At 41.5% G+C, this 22,876-nt stretch overlaps 1 protein-coding gene across 2 annotated transcripts in view; it reads left to right on the top strand.

The window, feature by feature from the left end:
* NKD1 (NKD inhibitor of WNT signaling pathway 1) overlaps positions 1–22,876 on the top strand; it is a 107,863-nt gene that overhangs the window by 622 nt on the left and 84,365 nt on the right. For both annotated transcript variants that reach the window (XM_056500912.1, XM_056500911.1), the window contains exon 3: positions 412–569. In XM_056500912.1, the coding sequence (XP_056356887.1) occupies positions 412–569 (158 nt within the window). The remainder of the gene's footprint in view (positions 1–411; positions 570–22,876) is intronic.

Below are 22,876 nucleotides of genomic sequence, written 5' to 3'. Positions count from 1 at the left end.
CCTCCCCCGGTCCGGCTGGCTGCCCCCGGCCCCCTGCCCTGTCCCCTCAACTTTCCGCCGCGCTTTGCTCTCTGCGCGGCCGCCCCGCTCCCGGTGCCGCTCCCGGTGCCGCTCCCGGTGCCGGTCCCAGCCCCGGTGCGGGTCTCAGACCCGGCCCCGCTCCAGGTCCTGGTCTCAGCCACGGTGCCGGTCCCAGCCCCGCTCCCGGTCCCGGTCCCGGTTTCAGACTCGGCCCCGCTCTAGGTCGTGGTCTCGGTGCCGGTCCCGGTCCCGGTCCCTGTCCCAGCCCCAGCCCCGGTCCCAGCCCCGGTCCCGGTCCCGGCCTCAGCCCCGGCCGGGCGCAGGGATGGCCGCGGGGGTCGGGCGGGCTCTGCGGGCGGCTCAGCGGCGGCATTGTCTCCTCTTTTCTAGGTGATAGTTTTGCGGTGAACGCCTCTCTGGCTCGCAGAGGGCTGGAGGACTGGATGGTGAAGCAGAAATACTCCGGGGGCAGCAGCAGCGGCGGCAGCAGCTCGGGACTCCAGCACGGCTGCCAGCACCGCGCCGTGTGCAGGCTCTCCAGCGCCAGGGTATGTCAGCTCCTCGCTGCCCCCCGCCCCTTCCCTTTGAAATAGTGAAAAGCAAAAGCTCTTTCTACATCCCTCTTTCCCTCCCAAGGGGCGGTTGTGCAAAGGAAGGTTTTCTTTGCCCTAATGTTGCTCCGAGGCGCTGCCCCGTGGGTGGTTTCCTTCAGTCCTTTGATGAAGTTAGAAGCTGCAGAGCAAACTTGGTGAGGGTACAAAAGCCAGAGGAGTAAGGGAACCTGACTGGAGTCTGGGCAGTACGATTAGAGCGAAACCTTTCACAAACAGGAACAAACAATCTCTGGGGAAAGCCCAGCACCCAGACAGTGTGCGATAGCTTGTGAACCCTGATTAGCGCACAAGTTTGCCTGTGACATTTTGGGAGGCAAGGCGAAGTCCCCGAAGAGTTATTGTTATTTATTTGCTCGTTGCTAAAACCGCGAGGCTGACTCTCTCCACGAGTAACTGTGCCAGTCACTGGTCCTGCATGTTTCACCCCTTCTCTTTCCTTCAGTCCTCCATGTAAAGCAGGGCTGGAGGAAATGTTTCAGTTGCCGTTTTCTTTTATTTATTTTTAATGTTGTCTCTTTAAACAAAGAGGCATGATGGGAGGTAAACAGACTTAACGTTACTTAGATATGGTCCTCATAGTGTTTCAGGGTGTGATCCAGAGCTTGTTGATGTTTACTGAAAGACTCCCATTGACTTTGGATCAAGCCCTGAAAGCTTCATCACTGGAAAGGTAACCTGAGAGATGGGGAGATTGGAATCTGTGCTTCCCAGCAAGCAGTGTGGCTTTGAAAGCACAAGCAGAGCCAGGGCCACCAAACCTCCTGCAGGCTCTTTGCTTTGTTAGCTACCAGTTGTATTGTCAGAAGCCTGGACTTCTTGTGTCTCAGGAAAAATTAACTTGCAAGTCGAGAATACTAAATTTTAGGTGGGATGTGTAACTGAGTAGAAGATGTGTAGTATGGGAAAAGCTAATGATGACATTTTAGATTTCACCAGTATTATATTTTGAGGAGCATAAATTGTGTGAGAGTCACTAGAAGTAAAGACAAAGGGGGCAAGAAATTTATTTGTTTGTAACTGATGGACATAATCAACTTCAGCTTGCAGGTATGATTGGTTGAAGTGATATTTATTGTGCTTTACTTGGAAACAATATATTCAAAGAAAGACGTTCTCATTAACAATAGTACATACTGTGATACAGATGCAAAGAGTAAAAACACTTGTTCTTAATTATTTTCTAATTATCCCAATTTTTGTAAGCGATGGTTTTTACATATGTTCTGCCTTTCACATGTATATTTTCTAGAACTCACCAAACTAAACAGATTTAATATGCAAGAGTTAAAGGTAAAAAACTCTGACTTTAGTTTGTGATATATATATTTTCCACAAAGATGATCTGCTTTCTGAAAAGAAGGAGAAATACCTTTTGTCAAAGATACTTTCTCTTCACAACACTCTTCAGTTGGCAGTTTTGTGAGGTCTGCTCAGCTGGAATGACAGTAGAACAGTATTTCCCCTCTTACTCAAGATGAAGTCCTCCTCATGATGGCTCAGCAATTAGCAAGCCATTAACTAAGTATTAGTCTACAGTTTTAGTACATTATAAAACTATAAATAGGTTTAAGTGTGTTTAAAAGCACTGTTCCCATGAGGCTTTTTACTGTCATCCTTATGGAGATGTTTCTGAACGTTCAAAAATATTTGCCATTTATTGCCTAATATATTTGGTAGGATCTGTGTACATGCATGGCCTGCTCATTGATTTAGTTTAATTGTCATCCTGTCACAGGCACACTGTGACAGCTACATTAAAGTTCCTTTAAAATACGAACTTTTGGAATTTGGAAGGATGCATTTCTAATCCTACATTGGAACCAGATGTGCCATATGTACAGTCATTTTGACAAGGATTATGGAGTCACAGCTATTGACTCCATAACTGAGCTTGCATGACTGCTTCTCTTCTGAGATCTCTTTGATCTCTTGTATAATTATACCAAGATACAAAGGGAATTGTAGCCTAACCTCTTGGTTCCTTGGTCTCTTCAAGATGTAGAAATAGTAGTTTCTTCTGCTAATGGTTAGTCACGGGCTTGTGTGGGACAGTGGTGTAGTCTCCAATAGTGTGTACTAATGTTGCACTTGAATTGACCAAGGACTCTTCTCCTTACTGCTTCAAAATTGATCCTAAAATGTTCAATGAGCCTACAAGGCTCTGTGGGATGGTACAGTTTTATTGTGTCACAGCTGAAATTGTGACTTCTCAGCTAAACATGTTTTTTTTCCCCCAAAATAGATGCCAAGTTGCTGAGCATGTGACTTATGGAAGAAAGACTTAGATCAAACACTGATGAAAATATCTGCATTCACAGAAACATAGGTGTATTAAAAAAAAATAATGGTCCTAGAAATAATTTTCCTGGTAGGAATCCTTAACCAGAGCTTTGTTGATTTTGGTTTTTTGTGGTTTTGTTAGTATGTAACTAACATATCATGAAATTCAGTTTACTTCCAAAGACCCATTGATGGGAGAGGAAAGGAGAACACCTAGCCTGAGGAGCTTCCAAGACTGAAAATTCAAAATTTGAATAATTTTTATATAGAACTTGGATGTGATAGTGCAGTTTGATTTATTTTACTGTCTCTAAGCCAAGAATCCTGTCTTGGTTGTAGTTGGAAGGCTGTTTCTCTCAAAAACAGACAGTGAATTGTTTTTCTAAAGAGTTAGTCATCCAGGGGAGATGACACTTGAAATTCAGGGGATTCATGCAGTGTTTTACAAGAGGAATGAGTGACTAATAGAGGAAAACAGTAAAGTTTCATTTGTAGTCCTCTCTAGAATGATTGAATTTACAATTGTTGTGGAGGGGAGGTCTTTACATCACTTCACTCAAGGAGAGTTGAGTTATACAACACCTTTCCTTTTCCTGTGCTGAAGTTTTGAGAGTTTCTTGGTTAGAGAACTTCCCTCAGCCAATGTGCTGTCCGTGTCACGTCCATCCATCTCTCTGCTCCAATTCACTGAAAGAACAGTAATTCATGTCCAGCTGCTGCCAAAAGCACCAGTCTCCTGAGAAGGATGTCCTGGCAAATGGCTGGGTGAAGGCAGGAGCCGGGGAGGGGTGTGCCCAAAGCAGCAGGGTGGTGTCTGCAGCTGGCAGTGCTGGGTGAGAGCTCGGCTCTCATTAAACCATGGCCACCTGCCCAGCAGGGGCTGCTCTGCTCTAAGTGTTTTAATGGCTCTGCAGGCTGAGGGCTGGCCTGCGGCTTCCATGGAGGATTAAAGAGAAAAGGAGCTCTCTTGCATCCATGAAAAGTATGAGGTCCAGAGTCATCTTCTGGTTTCAAAGCTAATTGAAACCACTGAGGCTGTAAATCTGCTAACAACTGAATACACTTCTTTTGCTGCTTTATGAATGAGTTAACTTGTACCCAGAAAGGTTTCTGATACTGTGGATTATCCCATATAATTCTTAATCTTAAATTTATTCAGCGTGTTTACTTTTACAAACTATTTTTGGAAATCAACATTGTTTGCAAATATTCATGGTTTTTTTTAATTCACTGAGAAATGGTTCTATGCTAGAGGGGGGAATATGAAATATGACATTTGCTTAGTTCCATTTACTTTTATCTTCAAAGCCATAAGAAATTTTACTAGGTTCTTGTGTATCTCACTGACATCTGTGCTTGGGAATGGAAAAAAATACTATATTTTTAATTAAATTTCAAACCAACTCTCATTGAGCTACATTGTAGGTAATCATTTTAGGTAAAATAGGAATGACTTTAGCTTACTACTTCTGCTGGGCTCATTGGTGCTAGTGATCCTCATGTTCAACCCTAATTGATATTAATTAGAGTTGAGTAACTGGTTTGGGACCAGCACAGTATGAAATTCTGAGGCGCATCAGCACTTCAGAGGTGGGGCTTGTTCTCCATTTGTTCTGTGCCTGTAACTGCCAGTGACATTAATGGGCATTCCTTGCATGGCTGAGAGGAGACAACACCAGTGTCAACTTCACTGCTCCTCTAGTATGATCAATCTTAAATTAAAAAAGAAGCCCTTCCCAGTCCCCCACTGTTAAATAGTGTGTGTGTGTGTTCATATTAAAAATACATTGCCTTATGGAAGACACAGCTGGTAGGTCATTAATCCAAAATGAAAATAATAAACAGAAAGGAGACTTTTTTAGTGTTATGCACAAACTATGGCTTAAAGGCTGTTGAAATGTAAGATTTAATTGTGGCACTACTTTGGGGTCATTTCATGGGTAAAGTGACATTTGAAAGACTGCCTTCTTACTTGTATGGTGACAAGAGCAATGAATGTTCCCTTGGATGTTATCTTCTGTGACTGCTTGAAGTGATCTTTTTAACTGAAATATTTTCAAGTCCATTAATGTCAGTACTATATAAATAATTATTTCTGTTGACTCTGAAGATTAAAATAAACAACAGACTCAGCAGTTCTCAATATTGGTATGACTACAAAGTATTTTAGTACTCAAAAATATTGTCCATGGCATTTAAAATAAAATTACCAAACTTTGTGTTGAGAGAGAGAAAAGCAGAATCTTATTTAGTGTTGAAATTTGGTGCCAACAAGCCAAGATAATTTAATTAGTGATGTACATAGTATATCTTGACAGCTCTGGTTTGGGAAAATTATAATATGAATATTAACAATCAAAGAGTCTCTGAAAGTATTAGTGCCATGGTGATGAGATTAGTGAATTGGCCAATACTGTAGCAGAAAGCTGGATTCCAAGGGAATTATCCTTGAATGATACCAGTTGGTGCAATTAAAAGCCACAATTCAGTTGCCATATGGAAAGTGTTAGGCATCCTTATATGGTTTCAAAGCTATGTGCCAGAGGTTAAATTGACATATGAAGAAAAGCATAAATTAAATATTTTGTGTTATGAAATTAAAAGTTGACTTTGCTTCAGCCATATGGAGGAGGTAGATGGAAGACTTGTCTGTATTTCATCAGGGCTTGTTTTATAGGTGTTTCAGATTTAATGTGGTGCGCTTTTAATTTGGCATGTTGATTGGAAAGCCGAATGGCCCGTGAAGTTTCTGCAAACAATCTCATTAAAGGAACTTTTTTTTGATCTTTAACAGCCCTCTTTCTCCCACCCCTGCTAAAGTGGAGTTACTTAGAATGGTATTTCTAAGAAGAAAACATACTCTCTGTAGTAGCTGGGTCAAGTCCTCATGTGTCTCTTGGGCTCCTGACAGGCTCTGTTGGTTTAGTGAAACCTTAATTCTTCTGAATGAGAAGGCCTTGGTTATGGAGTAGATACTCTTCTGTAATCCAGGATGAAATGTAACAACAATACAGTATATTCTTTAATGTCTTAAATGTAAATAATGCAGTCCAGACTTCAGACTAAAACTTTAGTTGTAACAGAAGTGGGACATTTGTAGCATATGGCTGTTGACACATGGGAATGTTCTTTACAGCAGCATTCATTGACAGAAGGGTTTTCTGTAGGTTTTGAGATCTGCAATGAGACCCAGGAGAGAAGCTCACTAAGTGGCTATTTGTATGCACCCTTCAGAAGAAGATCTTAGTTGACTTTTATGGTTTCTTTTGCATTGAGTTATGAACAGAGGAAAGAGAAGTCTCTTGAGTACTGAAACTTTGTAGGAGTTAGTTTTTCCAAAGTTGGGGAAATAATTGTTCAGTGATGATATTTAAATCAGAATGGAACATTGCTCCCAGTGCTGCAGATGTTGGCCTTTATAGAAATCCTTGCAGACAGATTTTTCTTCGTGAATGTCAGCAAAACCCTGGTTGGGAAGCAAGTGGTAGATGTTCAGATGTACAAAAGACTGGAAGTTGGGTTTATTTTGGTTTTTTTTTTTTTTTTTTTTTTTTTGTTAATTGAACTACTTTTCTTCTTCATATACCAGTTACTTTGGATACTTTGTGAGTTTTTAAACTATGTGATATTTATAGATATCTTTTCAAGGAAAGTGACTTAAAGTTTTAGTTAAAAAAATTAATGTGAAGGAATGGTCAAATATACTTTCCCTGTGGATTTATTTAGTCATATCTGCCAACATTGGCAGCAAAACTAAGCCTGTATTTACTCCTACAGAGTAACTACAGCTATGGGGGACTGAGTTGGACTGTATTCCATTCAGGAATTATTAACCAAGTTCCAAATGCAAAATCTTCATTGTGTCTGATTTTTGAGCCAGCAAAGCAGGTTTGTATTTCAGTATCTCATAACATTTCTGTTCCAGTGGTGGGAGGCCAGTGGTGTTAGCTGTGGTGAAAGGGCTGTGCTGGCTTTTAATGTAAGCTAAGAGAAAGGGGAAATGATTTGTGTACCTTCAACCACTGCTCCCCTGGTCTCTGCAAGGGGTACTGTTGTACAGGACATTCATTTTTTGTAGGCTTCTGGATTTATTGTCATCAAAGCAATATGGCATTTATTTTATCTTCTAATTTGAGGAATTACAATGGCACTTGTGAACGTGTGAGTTGGAAAGTCCTGTACAGTATTGTATATGTATTCCAAATATTCTGCTGCCATGTAACCTGATGTCCACTGTTTAAAAAGGTGATCCACTGGCTTGCCATGGGACTTGGCTTTCCAACAGGCTTGTGTCTGTAAGCAAGTGTTCAACTGTATTCCCTAATCTCTTTACATTTGTGTGTCATTACCTGATAGGTGGCCATCATATGTCAGGAATACTTGTGTTTTAGTCATACAGAATCTAACTGTTTAAGGAAGAGAGTGCTGCAGTGTCTTTTGGGGAGATCCTGTAGCACTTTCAGAAAAGGTGGCTGAGAGGGGACCTCATCAATGTCTATCAGTGTCTGGAGGGAAAGTCAAGAGACTGGAGCCAGGCTCTGCTTGGTAGTGCTAAGTAATAGGAGAAGAGACAATTGGAAGAAACTGATGCACAGAAATTTCCACCTGAACATGAGGAATAATTTCCTTCTTGTGCAGTGACCAAGCACTGGAACAGATTGTCCAAGAGGCTGTGGAGTCTGCCTTCACTGGAGAGATTCAAGAGCCTTCTGGACACAATCCTGTGGCCTGTGCTCTGGGATGGCCCTGATGGAGCAGGGAGCTTGGACCAGATGACCCAGATGATGTGGTCTCTTCCAACCTGAACCACTCTGCAATTCTGTGGTTTGGCCTGTTGTATATTACAGGGCAATAAAGGATCCTGTTGTTTTGGTCTGTAAAACTTCTGGTGGTATACACCTTTTTGCTCCTCAGATGACCAGGCGGTGGCCACAGGAGACTGAAATGCCACCAGTGCTTGAGAAGCTCCTCAATGGCCAAGAAGAGCCCTGTAAAAATACACCTGAAGGGTCCCACCTATCACCAACCCCTCAGCAGGGGGAGCAGAAGACCCTGTGGTTCCTTGGTTCAAACCAAGGTCCCTGCCAAACATACATGAATAGTTGTTCCTTAAACCTAGGGCTAATGTTAATAAAGTTTAATACTTGTGAACAAGACTTACCAGGAGAGCAGTTTTTCTGCTTTTTGTCAGAGCTCCAATAGTTTGGTAATTTTGTCCAATAACCCTTCTCAGTCTGAGAATTCAGTGAACTCTGAAACTCATTGAGTTGACTGTGATGGGATTTGAGTGTCTCAATTACACCTTGAAAGGGGACATCTACCAGCCTTGCTTTCAGTTTTAGTGGGTTTGTATTTAAATGCAGGCTCAGTGGCTCTCCTTCCTTGTGTCATTTGCAATTAGAATGCCTAAAGGATGTAAGATCCTCCCTTAAGTGTTCAGTTATGTTTTGAGCAAGATTTGCAGCAGAGAATGTTTAAGGTGACATGTATCCTTGGACTTGTGACTAACAAATGCAGGCAGCGTGTGTTGCTTTAGCTCAGAGGTGGATTGACATGTGGTCAGAACAGTCTGTGCACCGTCCATCCAGAGAAATACTTTGTATTTTGCGATTAGGGTGGAATTTAATGCATTTGGGGGCATTACTGTGGCAGCTTTAAAGGGATTAAATATATTGAGGTTCCTATTAAAGTATAACATTGTGATTCAAGATCTGTGAAAGAAAATCATGCATGGGTGTTTGATCTTGGGGTGCAGCCACACATGCTGTGAGGCATAAAATAAGGGGATAGACTCAGTAGGGAAGTGACAGAACAAAGTACCGTCTTGCAGGAGAAATGGGATTTGGGAGCAGCCTCGGATCTTTTGATCCATACTCTGATGCCAGTGATGAGTGGTGCGGAGGTGACAGATTTGTCTTGGGGGAGGAAGGAGAACGGTGGGGAGTGTGTCACATTGCCCTCGGAGATAGTTTGCTGTCTGATTCCCCAAAGATTTGATAGTGGTAGGTAAGGACTAAGCTGCTTCTTGTCCTATCTTAAAAATCTTTCATGCTTTCAGGACAGTTAGTTTCAAGAGAGTTAGGTAAAGAGGGTAGTAGCTGTAAGGCTAAGCCTTGTGCGCTAAGTGCATAGAAAGAACAAATGCCTGTTTGGGGGAGTGGGGATTTTCTCTGAGCAGAGAGTGTCCCAGTCCTGAGCTCACAGAATAACAAGCAGTCTCTGTATTGCGTAAGATGCTGCGGTTAAGCCTGTATCAGTGTTTCTGTAACAAACCACTCTTTTTGAAACAATAAATAATAATTTTGCCTGTGAACTTTCCAAGTCTCTCTCTGTTCGTGTAGTGTACGTGTGTATACACTGTGGACACTCATTCCTCTGTAAAGAGAGAACATCACAGTCTAGCAAACAGAATATCTGTCATTCCAGCTGAGCAAAGGTCTAAGGCAATAACCCAAAATATCCTGGAAGAAATTCTAAAAAGCATTGAAGAAATCAATCGTCTGATCCTAGAGGAAGGTCTTTGATGTAATCCTGGTAAGTTTATACTGGGAGCCTGCCTATTTATGGTCAGCCATAGACTTTCTATATGAAAAGTGGATCAAATAATTTCATAAGCTCCTGCTGTAAAAAAAGATGGTTGATAATTTTCTAAAGCGTACACACTGTTTAAATGTAGATTGTGGCTTTTAGCAGAAGGCCAGGTGGGGAGGAAAGGCTTTTCAAAACAAGTGCCTACAGGAAAATAAATAATACTTTGATATTTTTTCCCATGGAAAAACTGTGCCTCATTTAGCCATCCAGAATATTTAATTTTATTTTGAACATAAACTTCATAGGTTATCTCAGTTAAAGCTACTTTTATTTATGCAAAACTTATGTGCGAGGTCTTGTTCCTGATGTGGATATATATAAAAGGAATTTTTTCAAATATCATAAATAAATTACATTTAAATGTATATTTTTAACTAACTCAGTGCAGTTAGGTAAGACCGTTTCTATAATTTTTTAAATTCTGTTTTATTTCTGTTATGCTTTGATGCAAAAAGTCCTGCTGTAATAGAGGGGAAGTTTCTCACTGGTTTTAGTGGTTTTGTATTGGGTTCTCTGCCACATCACTGGAAGATGAGGGAAAGTTCAAGAGACTAATATTCTTTTAATCTGGCAGCTACATTGCTGGTGTAATGGCAGTGTATTTTCCCCTGCAGATGCAGTTTATCTGATCATTTTATGACAGGTTCACAAAAGTTTTTCCCAGCTGCACTGCCACTTAAATTCCCATTTGTAATTAGCAATGTAATTTTCCAGATAGGTTTAAAAAGCATGTTTTGAAAGAGGCTATTCCCACAGCACTGCTTAATACCCATTAAAATGCCACATTTTTATTGTATGAAGGTGTTTTTTTATCTAATTAGGTTGGTTTGTTAAAGTATTGAACCACAGTCTCATTCTTTTTTTTTTTTTCCCTTTTACTCTAAGGGTGTTTTCAATCATTTATTTATGACTAATAGGAAGCACACAAAATCTTTAACTCTGGACTAATGCACAGCATAAAGAGGTAAATGAGATCTCTTCCTGTGTAAGCTATTGTAAAGGGCTTTACTTTGAAAGATGGTTGCTCTCAGACTGCAACATGGTGATGTGTAACAGAAAAGAAAGAAACAAATCCAGCATTTGGAAAGAAAGTATTGTATTCACTGGTGCTATATAGACTTCACTGGAATTTGGTCATCAGTCTTACCATGGCACTCTTTTCCAGATGGGTGTTTGATTTCTTTTTTTTTTTTTTTAAATGCCATTTAGGAAAATAAACCAAAAAAAAGTTGTGAGAACTCTGTGCTGAAATTTGAAAGTAAGGCACATTGAAGTAGCTCTGTGTCCTTGGACATTTGCTGCTATCCAAGAGGGACTAGCTCGACCACAGCATGCAGGTGCTGCTTGTGCTTATTCTTTTAAACATACATGTGCTGTTCAAATACAGAACAAACCTCTGCTAAAACAATCTGTCCTTAATCTGTGGCCACCTCTGATTTTCCCCGTTTTGGAAAGACAGAAACCAAAGGCACTGCAGTGGGAAGCCCCCTAGATTTGTCAGTAATTGAATAACAGACAATGGGTAGTGTCCTGTGGGAGAAGCAGAAAGGCTCTGAGATCCCTTATTAGCTCTGCAAGAGTAATCTGACCCTCCTCATGTGTTTCTGATGGCAACACTGGCAGTCCTGTCTCCTCAAAAATGAGGGGAATTTCACCACCACTGGGGAAAGTAGGAAAGCTTGTCAAACACAGAAGAGCAGAATGGTTAGATGAGAAAAATGCTAATGATGTGCCTTTAGGGGTATGTTTTAAGAAAGGAAAGAGTCCTGGCCTAGTGTACAGTCTGAGTGTCTGCTAACCCTATCCAAGAGCAGGGTGAGGCTTGTTCCTTCCTCAGTCTGAACTGACGTGGGCTCTAGTCAGGATTGTCTGCTGTTGCACATCTGTTCCAAAATCCAGCAGTGTGAGGATTGGGTAGCCACTGCTGCCTTCAGACTCTGAGAGGCACTCCAGCCTGAGAGCTGCCAGGTCTGGGGGTGGATGTGCTTTAAACTGGGCTGGCACAGCACACTGGTGCTGGCGGGCTGGGTGCCAATAGCTGATGGCAGAGCTGGGTGGAGGGAGCTAACTTTCCTAGAAAAGTCTTCTGATGTTCAGTTCTCTCTGTGTGTAAGTGGGAATAAAAGCCCCTTGTGTTACCTGGACTTAGCCCTGCACAGCCCAGGATCTCCCTTGTCCTGCCGAGGTGAGGAGCACTACTGTGTGCCGTGCCTGGCTGCATTGCAGGCTCTGCTGAGCCCTGTGCAGCGCTGCAGTGCTTCTTGCAGGCGCTGCCTTCCCTCTGCCAGCGCTGCTGTGGAGGCAGAGTGGCCGTTCTTCTGCTTGCAGCCGGGCTTCCCCAAACTCCTCGTGTCTCTGGAGCTGCCTGCCTGCCTTGTGCAGAGAGGGAAATGGTCCGTGCTTTGCCTCGCAGTTTAGTGACTGTGCTGTTGATAGGAGGGGTTTTGGAGCGAGTGATCTCGGTGGAGTATAAAGGGTTACGTTGTTGAAGTTTCCCCGGCGCCAATGCACTGGCACACCGCAGGTGATCTCGAGTGAATGTTGTTTAAAGCGCCTGTCCCACGGTTTCACAAATGTGCTCTGACCAGAGGATGTTTTTCTAACTTCAAAGGGCTTCTCAGCCTGGCTCGGTGCCTCACAGACTGAGTCCACAATTCCTCTCTGCTCATGATGTGTTCTAACCATGTGTGATTTTTTTTGGTATGTGATGTTTTCTTAAAGAGGCATTGACCTGTGTTCAAGTGAAACTTGCTCTTAAGCTTGTAAACACAAACTTGTCGTGTGGGCAGTTTTCATCTAAACTTGATGTGTGTGTGTGTTTTTTTTTTTTTTAAAGAGCAAGAATAGATATCAAAAGGAGGGATAATTTATAGGGGGAAAAAAAAAGAAATAAACTTGTAGCAGCTTTTTGAGTTGCTCCATCCAGAGCCTTTCCTTGAAGATCAAAGTGTGTGTCCTTTGCTGGCCATAAGGAGAAGAGCATGTTCCCACCTTGGCCCTGGGAGCATTACAGGGGTGCTTTGTCCCAAATGTGCCTCTGCACAAGGGGACTGCAAGGGGGCAAAGCAAGGCAAGGAGGAGTAGAAAGCAGAAAGAACCTAGGACACTTGTGAGTGACCTGATTTTTTTCTTTTCTTCTCTCCTTCTTTAACAATGTTATATTAAATTAAACTTTTAGGAACATGTTTGTATGTTTTTAAATATTTAAGGTTTCTTTGTCTTCTGTAGTACTTTGTAGTGTAGTTTTCTGAGAGGGACTGCTATTATGGATGGGTTTGAGTTTATTTAAAAAAAACCAAAAAAACACAGCAGCAAAACAAACTCTTTGTTCAAAGAAACCAATACCTTGTAAGCCAGACCATAATACTTTCTGTTTGGCAAGGGATTAAGAAGTATCATCTGCTGTGGGAGTAGGACATCACACTGTGAATGGCATGCCCTGAACAATATATCTCAGCTGTGCAATGAAGTATTGCTCCTCTTGAGTAACAGTACTGCAAACTAGCACTTAATAATTAATCCAGCTTTGAGATGCAGCTTGATCCCAAAGTCCTCATCCAGATGAAATCCTGGAGAAGTTAGTGATGTCTAGGACCTAAGCCCTAGCAGCAAATAACCTGTGCTACCCTGCCATCCCATGGTTATCAACAGGAACCATCCCACCACGTTTATTTTGGCTGGTTTTAAAGCAGGTGGCCAGAATGAGTTCCTAGTTTCAAAGTCACAGCTGCTGCTTTGAAATTGTGTAAGAAGGGCTTTGGTTTCTTAACACAAAATAACTGAGCTGCTGTTTAGTATTAGAGCATCATTATTCTGGGAAATGCTCTCTTAGTTTTAAAAATATCTTCCCTATGGAAGTTGAAAGTTTATACCTCATGATCCTAAGGTCAGCTGAAATGGTTCCTTGTTTGACTGATTGTAAATACTTAAGAATTTCTCAGTGACTTGAAATGAGTGGAATCTGGAGGTAGTATTAAAATTGATAGTATTAGAAACACAGAATTACTGCAGGGACCTCTTCTTTGTTGGCATTAGATAAATTAGGGGAGGACTGTTTTGGGCAACTGTAGTTTAAGATTTTTTCCTCTTTTAACTGGATGTCTTTGTGAGATTTATCCCCAAAATATTATTTTTATCAGTAAATCAGTTAAAAGACCAAATGGACTTAATACCATTGCAGTAATGATGCTGTGATTAAGTAGAAGGAAATGTTCTATTACAAATCCCCATTTTGTCTCCTTGTAAAAATTAGTTTTAAAATGAGCCATCTTGGGTGACTTTTTCAGTAGCGTCAGCAACAGTGTCAGCAGAATGGTGAATTTGTGTCGCTGGAAGTATAAAGGGAATTCATGAAGGAGTTTGTGTTAAGCATAGTTTTCTTTTTATGAAAAGGGATTCTATTCACTGTGGTTTTTTTTCTTCTTTTGTATTCCTTGCCACCTTATGATATTATAATGTTTTTTGCCTACTTTCAAAATTTCATAGATATATATTTATAAAAAATATATGTCATGTAAGCCTTTTTCTAGTGTAAGAGAAAGTACATTTTATGCAAGGTACACAGCATGGGGCTTTCTGGGCCTTCAATCTCATTTGATCCTGTCTCACAAGAAATGCATCAAACAGGAGTGAGCAAAATGCAATCCCCTCAGACTGGGTGAAAATATTCTCCTAAGAAAGAAGACAAGAGAGGGCTGGTGAGAGGAAAGGCTTGACCTCTCCTCTGAAAGGAGGCCTGAAAAAAGCGAGTGGACAGAGGAGGGAGTGCGACTTCAACTGATGTAGGCAGGCTTGGTAAAGGATGGAAAGAGCAAAATTAGGGTATTGAGGACACTCAAAGAAATTAGTCCAATTTGCAGGCATACAGTATAACAAAATCATGACTTGGTTGTTAAAGGGAAGAAGTGAGAAGTACTCCATGTACAAGTGGGACATCTGGGCTGTGCCCTTAATCCTTTTTGCTTCAATCATAAAATATTTTTTGTTTGTATTTGCATCTTGTGGCTGAAATTTCTAGTAGCACAGTCTGTTGAGATTTTCATGTTCTAGTGCAGCACTGCTTAGACTTATCCATTTGCACGTGGTGCTGGACCATATTTTATATTCAGGTGTACGTGGCAGAAGGATCCCTCCGAGGCTGAAGCTGTCTGTGGTGCAGACTCAGGCTCTGATAACAGGGTGTGCCTCTCCTAACTGGGCTGCTGGTGCTGCCCCTTGGGTCTCTGCTCGGTGGTTGGGATTTTCCTGGGTAGGATGTCAGCCCTGGTGTACTTAAGGAGATGGGGTAATAGGTTAAACACAGCTTTCTTAAGCTCTCTGGGTCACGAGGTGGGTAGCCTTTGAAGTCGTCTGAGATTAGCAGACTGGTCTGGAGGCTGGGATGTGAAGCTGGGAGGTGTTTGTGAGGTGGGTGGCCAGGGATGGATAGCCACTCCTGTGGTGCTACCTGGTCTCTGAAACTCTGAATTTATGGTTTAAGAGTGAGATCCAGGAGCCATTCTAGTCCAGATCCTAGCTTCAGGTGTATATATTTTCTGAAGTTATTAATATTTTCACAAAAGCCCAAAATATCTGAACACTTGCCATTCATTTAGTCTCATTTGTCTTCTCTTAGAACCTACTGGTTTTATCCATTTTTTCCCACTTCCCCATCAGAGAAATATTTATACTTCATGAAGAACTTCAATGTCTGCTATACTCTTAATTCATTGCTATGTTTTTATGAACAAGACAGGTATTTATCTCCTACTTTCCTAAGCAAAGTAAGAATGTTTGAATTCTCCTTGAAGTTTATATAATCTCCTCTTGCAAAATAGCCCAACCTCTTACATTGTTTCTTTTGATCTACAGTAATCTTCCTAAAATGTTTCAGAAAGGGGCCTTTCTGAACTGTCCAGCTCTTGTTACAATCCAGTGGCTCAAGAAGTCTGATTCTAAAAGGTTTGTATTAATCAAAGCAATTCTGACATAGAGAGAGAAAAGACATTTTACTTCTCCCTCATCCTGACGAGACTTTGGACAAGGCTGTAGAAGGTGGTGACAGGGACGTGTCTTTCCTGTCTGAGCTGAAGCTGAAGCTCCACTCATGGAGGCCTGTCCAAGGAAATGTGTGTTGAAGTGATGTGGACTTGCTGCTTTTTGCTTACCTTGCTCTTGGTGATGCACATAAAGTGAGGGAAGATTAATAGGAATGTAGGGTGTGAAGGCTCTGGCTGATCCTGGCCCAGCTATTAGGGTCAGTGGCTGCACTGAACTTGGTGATTTTATGCAGAAGAAAATCTGACCTGATTGTTCAGGAACTAAAAAGTTTTAGCACTAGAAAACACCAAGCTGCAAGCCAAACAGTTTGTACTGAACGAACCAGGAAAGGTGGTACAGGGAGGCTTGATCCCTGCAGGAGGCACGGCAGAAAACAGGGGTAGGGCATGGCAGGGCCATTTATAGACTTGGAGGAGGGGAGGAATTAGGGTGGAGTTTAGGGAGGGCATCCAACAGGGGAAGGGCGATTAGGAATATTAAAATTATTGCAGCAAAAAGGAACCAGTGACAACAAGGGAAGCAGAGAATTTTTGGCAATGAACATACTGGAACTGGAGGATTCTGGGGATAATTTTTTACTCACCCCGACTGCAAAGGGTTTTCCCATGGCCTTAAGCCATGATCCTCTGCACCTTTGTTGGAGCTAACCCCAACAAGAGTGTGTGGTTGGCATGTGTGTAAATCATAACAGGTATGTAACACAGCATGAGGAGAGTACCAGACTTTCACCACTAAATGAAATAGGCTACACAGACATAACTCAATTGGGAAGGAAAAGGTCTGTTCAAAGTTTGACTGATGACAAGCTCTGATGCACCCCTTAGACTGGAAACTTTGCAAGGACATGAAGTTTTTCTGGTGTTTGCTTGAATAATGAAATTACCCTCTCTTGAAGGTTATTCTCTGGAGCAGCAGAGTTTGTACATGAGTGAAATGCATGTCAAAATGTTTACAAAGAGCTGAAGTGGGGTGGTGAGTCAAAGCAGTAGGCTTTTCTTTGCACTGGCTTTGTAATGGAGAGCCTTATAATGAGGGTGAACTATGCCTCCGATTCTGTCGGGCCTTTGTGCCTTTGGAGCACAAAGTGGAGCAGGTTTACAGGTTAATTAACACCTCTTCCCTCCTCCTTTAGTGCTCTCTGTGATGCATCACCCACGGTCATGTTTAGAGAGGGTGACTGATGGTTAATGCTGGGTACTCCCAAGCTTTTTAGTTGGTGCTGCTAAATTCTCTGCTGCGAATGCAATTTGTTTTAAACAATAGAGACCACAGATAAATATATGGTACTGGAGAGGCACTTATTGTCCTGTCAGCCTGGCAGCAGTGAGCACACCCCCAGAGCTGCATGTTGCAGCCAGGCACATCCCAGTCTGTAGCTTCCCTGCTCCCCACTCCTTGTAAATATGAAGAGAATTCAAGAATATTCTGCCTGTCTAAAGAGGATTTTATGGCATCTCAAGCCCTATTATTATATATTTAAGGATGATTTCTCTGAATAGTGAATCGTAAAGATGGTTTTAATCTAGGAGCTCTGTGGTTTTGGAGAATTTGGTCAGTCTGGCTGGAATCAGGCTGCTTTACTCTCTGTGTTGGACATTTATTGTTGTTTTCAGGGTTTTTCCCATTCTCCCTTTGAACACTGAAAGCTTTCTTTGCCACCTATTGCTCACAGATCACACTTTCTCAGTACTTGCCCTGTGTTCTTCTTTTCCCTCCCAGTTCCTCAGGCCTCAAAATGTGTTTGATAATTCTATTTTAACAGCTATTGCTTTTCCCTTGGCTTGATTTAAATGCTGCATTCTTCAGAAACTAAGTCTTGGGGGAGAAACAAAGCCACATGGTCGTCTAAGTAGCAGAGTGTGCATTTGGTGTAGAACACCTAGAATCCTTGGCAATCATGTATTGTTTAGTACACCAAACTAAGATTTGAGGGTAGTACACACCATATCTACTGAATATCCACACCTTGCTATACCATAGCCACTGTACAGATGGCTAACAAAAAACATGTGTAGTGTATTAAAGAATTTCTGCTCAAATCTTCTCCTTCTTTACTTGCCTGGTTGTGAGTGGAAAGACAGTGGAGCATAGCCCAGCTCATGAGCAGAATCACTTTGGGAAGAGGACAGTGCAGAGGCAGTGCTTGCTGCCTTACTTGAGGCAGAGTGGAAATTGGAAAGGAAACTGTGATTCAGTGAATCAGTCATCTCTCAGGCAGCTCCAGGGCAGTGCAGCTCTCAGCTGCTGCCTTGCTTGCAGTGGATTATAGGGTCATAATACAGCCCACTATGCTGAAGCAGAAAAGCAGTAAATTCATCCTCAGGACCTGCTTTATGTTGTCTAGAAATGAGGAGTTCCTCTGTAAGAATGTAATACTTTTTATCCAACTTCCCAATTCTCATGCTTCAGCAGCATATTTATCTTCACTGTGTTCATGCTGTGAATAGAGGAAGGCCAAGAAACTTGTATAAAGGACTTCCTCTGCAGCCAGTGATATGTGCACTGCAGCATCCTATAAAGTTAGCAGGGATTAAGGTGAATGACCATGTGAGCAAGGGAGGCATCCATCAGGAAATATGTCTGTTTCTGTGTAGCAACTAAAGCAATACTATCTGCAGACTTTGAATCAAAGGCCTGGACAGCTAAACAAAGCTAATCCCCAAAGATGTACTATTGAACTCATTTCCTGTGTATGGAACAAATGTTGTAGGGGTTTTGAAAAGCATTTTCCAGCCATTGTTAAGAGAGAAATTGGGGTGTGAGCTATAAAATTCAGATCTGCATTCAGACTTTCACCATATTTGTGGTTTTTGGTTTGAGCCTGTGTCTAGTTAGCAGGGATATAAATGTTAGAATTCACCCATGTGGCTTGAGAGATGTTCTCCGCTAGGAGTGCAAGTCTCACTTTTTCAGCATGTCTTTATTTTAGAAAAGATTTCTTTCTGGTGGAGTCAGATCCTTTCTTTTACTAGGCAAATTCTGAATATTTAGGCAAAGAAGGACAACTTTACTAAGTCTAGTAGAGCTGAAAATGTACCATTAATTGTCTATTAAAAATAAAGCTTCTCTTATATATTCTCTTGAAGTGAAAACTTGTAAGTTTTTACAGAGAAGAAAGTAAATGTCCTATCATGCTGTATTTTTAGGAAGGCTTTTCTTTCTTTGTTTCAGTTTGATAGCCTGATATATTTCATTACTCAAGTAATTGAAATTAAATTTTTGATGGTAAAGGGTTAAACTAAACATATGAATAAACATGAATATCCTTGATTTTGGAGAACTTCAAGCAGGGAAGAGGAACACTAAGATACTCTCACACTGGGTAAAAGCTGCCTGTTCAGATCTGTTAAGCTGAGTCTGACTCAGCAGTGTGTTTGTAGAGTGGGAGGTTAGGGCTCTAAATCTGAATTCTCTTCAGAAGACATGATTTATGAATGGCAGTGAGAATCACTTATCCAAAAGTGAACAGGACAAATTGGCTGGGCACAGAACATGCTTTCCCCTGGGCTGTCACCCATTGTATCTGTAGCCTGGTGTGTGACACTGAATGTAATTTCAGTCTGGCCTGGCTCTGAGCAGAGGCTGATAATGTGTGAACACGTGTGATGGTGCTGGGATGGTGGAAGCAGTCCCTGGGACACTGCAGGGTGTCTGCTTTCAGAGGGGTTTAGTGCTGGCTTCCTGGAGTCAACTCTGGCTGTTATAATCGTGTAGCAGAGAATACTACAGAACCAACCATCTCAAATGCTTGGCACTTTGTTGTAATTTTAATCTATTTACATATTTCCTGTGTCACTGTACAAACAAACCAGTGGGCAGAGTCCTGAAACCATTTTCTCAGGCCAAGTTCCAGTTGATACCAAAGAGGTCAGAATTGAAAGGAATCACTCCTTTAGAAGCATTTGAATGTGACCTTTAGAGAAATAATTTTCCTTTTTTCTGACTTTTTGCACCCCTCATTAGGGAATTATTGCAAATCAGTAGGAAATTTCAATGAGTGCAGGCTAGAACCCTGGCTGAGTTGTTACTTGCTGTTCCTTTTGGAATATTGCAGGGGACATCACTTCTTCTGAAACTAGCATGGATCTAAAGTATTGTTACTCTGCCCCCCCCTCATCCCTTGTTGAGTTTGCAAATGCTCATCTTGGCCCTATGAGATCTGTGAAGGAGCTCAGGTGTATTGCAGTGTGTATGCTGAGGATTCCAAGTTGTGTAATCTATGATTGCCTGCCACCATTGTAATATATTTTTGTTCCCAGAAAATAACCAAAACCGAAAAGATAATGGGCAAACTTGAAGAAGTTCACAGGAGAGCCAAGGGTGGTTGAACCAGAAGAACTGCTTATTTATGTAGGGAAGCTGATAAGAACCTTTGTTATAGACATAGAGTGAAAGAATAAAAAGTGCTTTTATTTATCAGTAATTAATGTGCTTACTTGTGCAGACTTTTATTGTGATACAGAGTGTTTGCAGAGCAGCTATTCTGGAATAGCTATTGCAATCTTTTTCCATATGTAAACATGCCAGTAAATACCAAAGTAAAGGCTGAATGAGAATTTAGTCTGTATTGTTTGATGCCTAAAAAAAGGTTGCTCAGATCTGTGGAGAAGAATGATGAGGAATAACTATAGGACTTGGGAAAAATTGTGTGTAAGGACATGGCAGTAGCAGTCTGACTGTGTAATAATTGTTGGAAAGTGGTGCAGGTTTTAGTTCCACTCAGAATTGTTAAAGCTGCAGTTTATGTCTCTTAACTTACTCAAGTATGTAATGGAAAAGGGTCTTCAAAGTTGAGTTCATTGAACTCTGTCCATTTCTCTTTCTTGTACTGAAAATATAGAATAATTGTGTGTATCTGTGCCAGCAAAATTGAGATGTATGGGATTTTTCTCCCTTTCAATGAATATCTTTTACATGATACCATTTGACATAGAAGTGTTGTTACTTTAAGCATGGCTTTAGCAGTTTATGCTGACAGCAGTTGGTTATAACTCAGAGCTCTGTCCTTTATAGAGATTAATGAACCTTGAAATAATAAATATATTGGAAATGCCAACCCTGGAAGTTGTTTTCAGTTCATAAATAGAATTGTTTGTGTAAGAGCAGACATCTTCTCCTGCTATTTCCTATAATAGAGCAGTAAGGTTTCAGTATCTCAAAGGTGCTGTTGGAGAGAAAAGATCCCTTCATGAGGAATATATGTGTTGGGGAGGGCAGGAAGAGGGTGATGACAAGTCGTTTTGCAGTATCACATTTGCTTGTGGCTTATGGGGAGTGCTGCAAAGAGCTTGAAGCTTTTAACACATCTGAGAATTGTTGACTTTTATTCTGGTTGCCATCATTCAGGAGGCAGAAAACAGCTCAGCAGGCACAGGGACCAACAGCTTGGCTTTTGTGGGTGGGCATTGTTTCGGGGGAGAACCAGTAACTTAAAAATAAGTCTGTTACAATATAGTCCTAACAGTAAATTAATCATGACATTAAGAGGGAGTGTATGCATAGACATTACTTCACAGAGTTGTCATAAATTCTGCTCTTGCCATATTTTAATTTCCAAGGCTTTTGAATCTCAGACAAGGTGCTATAGATGTAGTTATTAAATTCTGCAGAAATATTTTTATTGGGTAAGACATTGCTTGATGATGTAGCTGTGAAAGGCAAATTCAGAGACTAGCAAAAAGGTCCTTTATCCATGCATTTAGGAGGAAAAATACCATTTTGTAACACTCACTTATTATTGAAGTACTTGTTTTAAATTTGCCTTTTTTCATGAATGTATGTGTATATATGTAGTCACAGTCTTGACAATGTGGGGTTTATTCTGTTTGTTACTGGATCATCAATAACATTGTCACCAATAACACACAAGTGAAAGCACAGCTTTGGAAATAGTGATTTTTACTTTTGTGGTGCAGAAGACACTTCCTACTGTAGAGTCACCTGAGGAGAGGATGCCCTTTTCCAGCTTTTTTGAATTCTCTTGAGAGAAGACACTGGATAGGATATATAGGAAAGAAAATGTTAAAAAGTTTACACAGTGTATTTCTTTCAGTGCAGAAGTGAATGTAGGTGGAGGCTGAGTTAGACTAAATATTGCTGAGGAAACAGTATCTAGTTCCCTGCTTTTCCAAGATTTTTCCTTCATGTGCCTTGAAAGGGAAAGCCATGTTCTCTGCACCCTTCTGTACTAAACCACATGCTGTTAATTATTTGGTTTCTCCTAGGGGCTGTTCTTTTGGATGGTGGTTTACCATTCCCTTTAAGCCTCTAGGGACAGCCAGTGTCAGGAGGAGCTTAAAATAGGTTGTGTGCACTGAAGATGTTGGGCAACCAGGCAGAGAATGGAGTGGCAGTGCTGGGAGAGTTAAACCCCCTCTCATTCCCTCTTACCCATGCAGCAAACTGTGCCTGGTTAGGGTGGAGATCTCAGGATCAAGTGCTTTGGAGGCTGATATGGGATTTTGTTGTGGTCTTGGGGCAGGTGGTCTCTGCATAAGTGAGGTGGTGGACACACCAATAGCTGGCTGCTCCAGGAGTTCTGTCTGCATTCCCCTCTACCCACAGTAAATACAAGGTAATTTGGGGCAGCTTATCCCTTTGTTTACCCCAGTAGGAGTGCTGACACGAGCTATGGCTGTAGAATGCCTGCCATGTAGCCATACTCTCAGATGTCCTAATGCTGGGAAACTAGCCTGAAGCACTTTGCTGAGGTTCATCCAGTAAAATTTCACAGCTTAGTCATTTGTTCCATAAACCATGATAGCAGAGCTGTATCAGATAGCAAGGTCCTAAAGCTTCTAGCTTCAAACAAAATTTAAGAGTTACTTTGAGTTTAATTTGATGCAATAACAATTTATATAGTGTAAACACACTGGACATACCTCCTATTGCTGGAATTAATCAGGCAAAAGTCTTGTAAGTAAAATTCTCCTCTTCATCTTTCCTTTAAGAACACAAGCTCACTTGTGCTTCCTATTTAAGAGCACTGGTTAAATGAAGTCCTTTGCCACAGAACAGGTGTAAGCCACTGTCCTGCCCTGCCAGCCCACCTTGGCCATAGCTTGGAGAGCCAGGGCTTGACCTGTCTGCTCAAACTGCCAGTGCTGTGCTGCAGGCATTTAACAGAAACTGGACATGAAATCCCTGTTTCATTCAACGCTGGCCAGCTGTTGGATAATAGCTTTCAGCCACCATTAGACTGGGCTGAGTTTGGAACAGCAGCCTGCTATTGAAAGACACCATTTTCCTTTCTGATCTGCTAAGCCAGCTCATCCTCCAGAAGCATTTGAAAAAATGTGAGGGGTGGGTAAGAACATGAAATTTTCCTCTCA

This window comes from Oenanthe melanoleuca, chromosome 11 (genome assembly GCF_029582105.1).
Source record: "Oenanthe melanoleuca isolate GR-GAL-2019-014 chromosome 11, OMel1.0, whole genome shotgun sequence".
NCBI classification, from domain to species: Eukaryota; Metazoa; Chordata; class Aves; order Passeriformes; family Muscicapidae; genus Oenanthe; species Oenanthe melanoleuca.
This window is presented reverse-complemented; position numbering and strand designations above follow the sequence as displayed.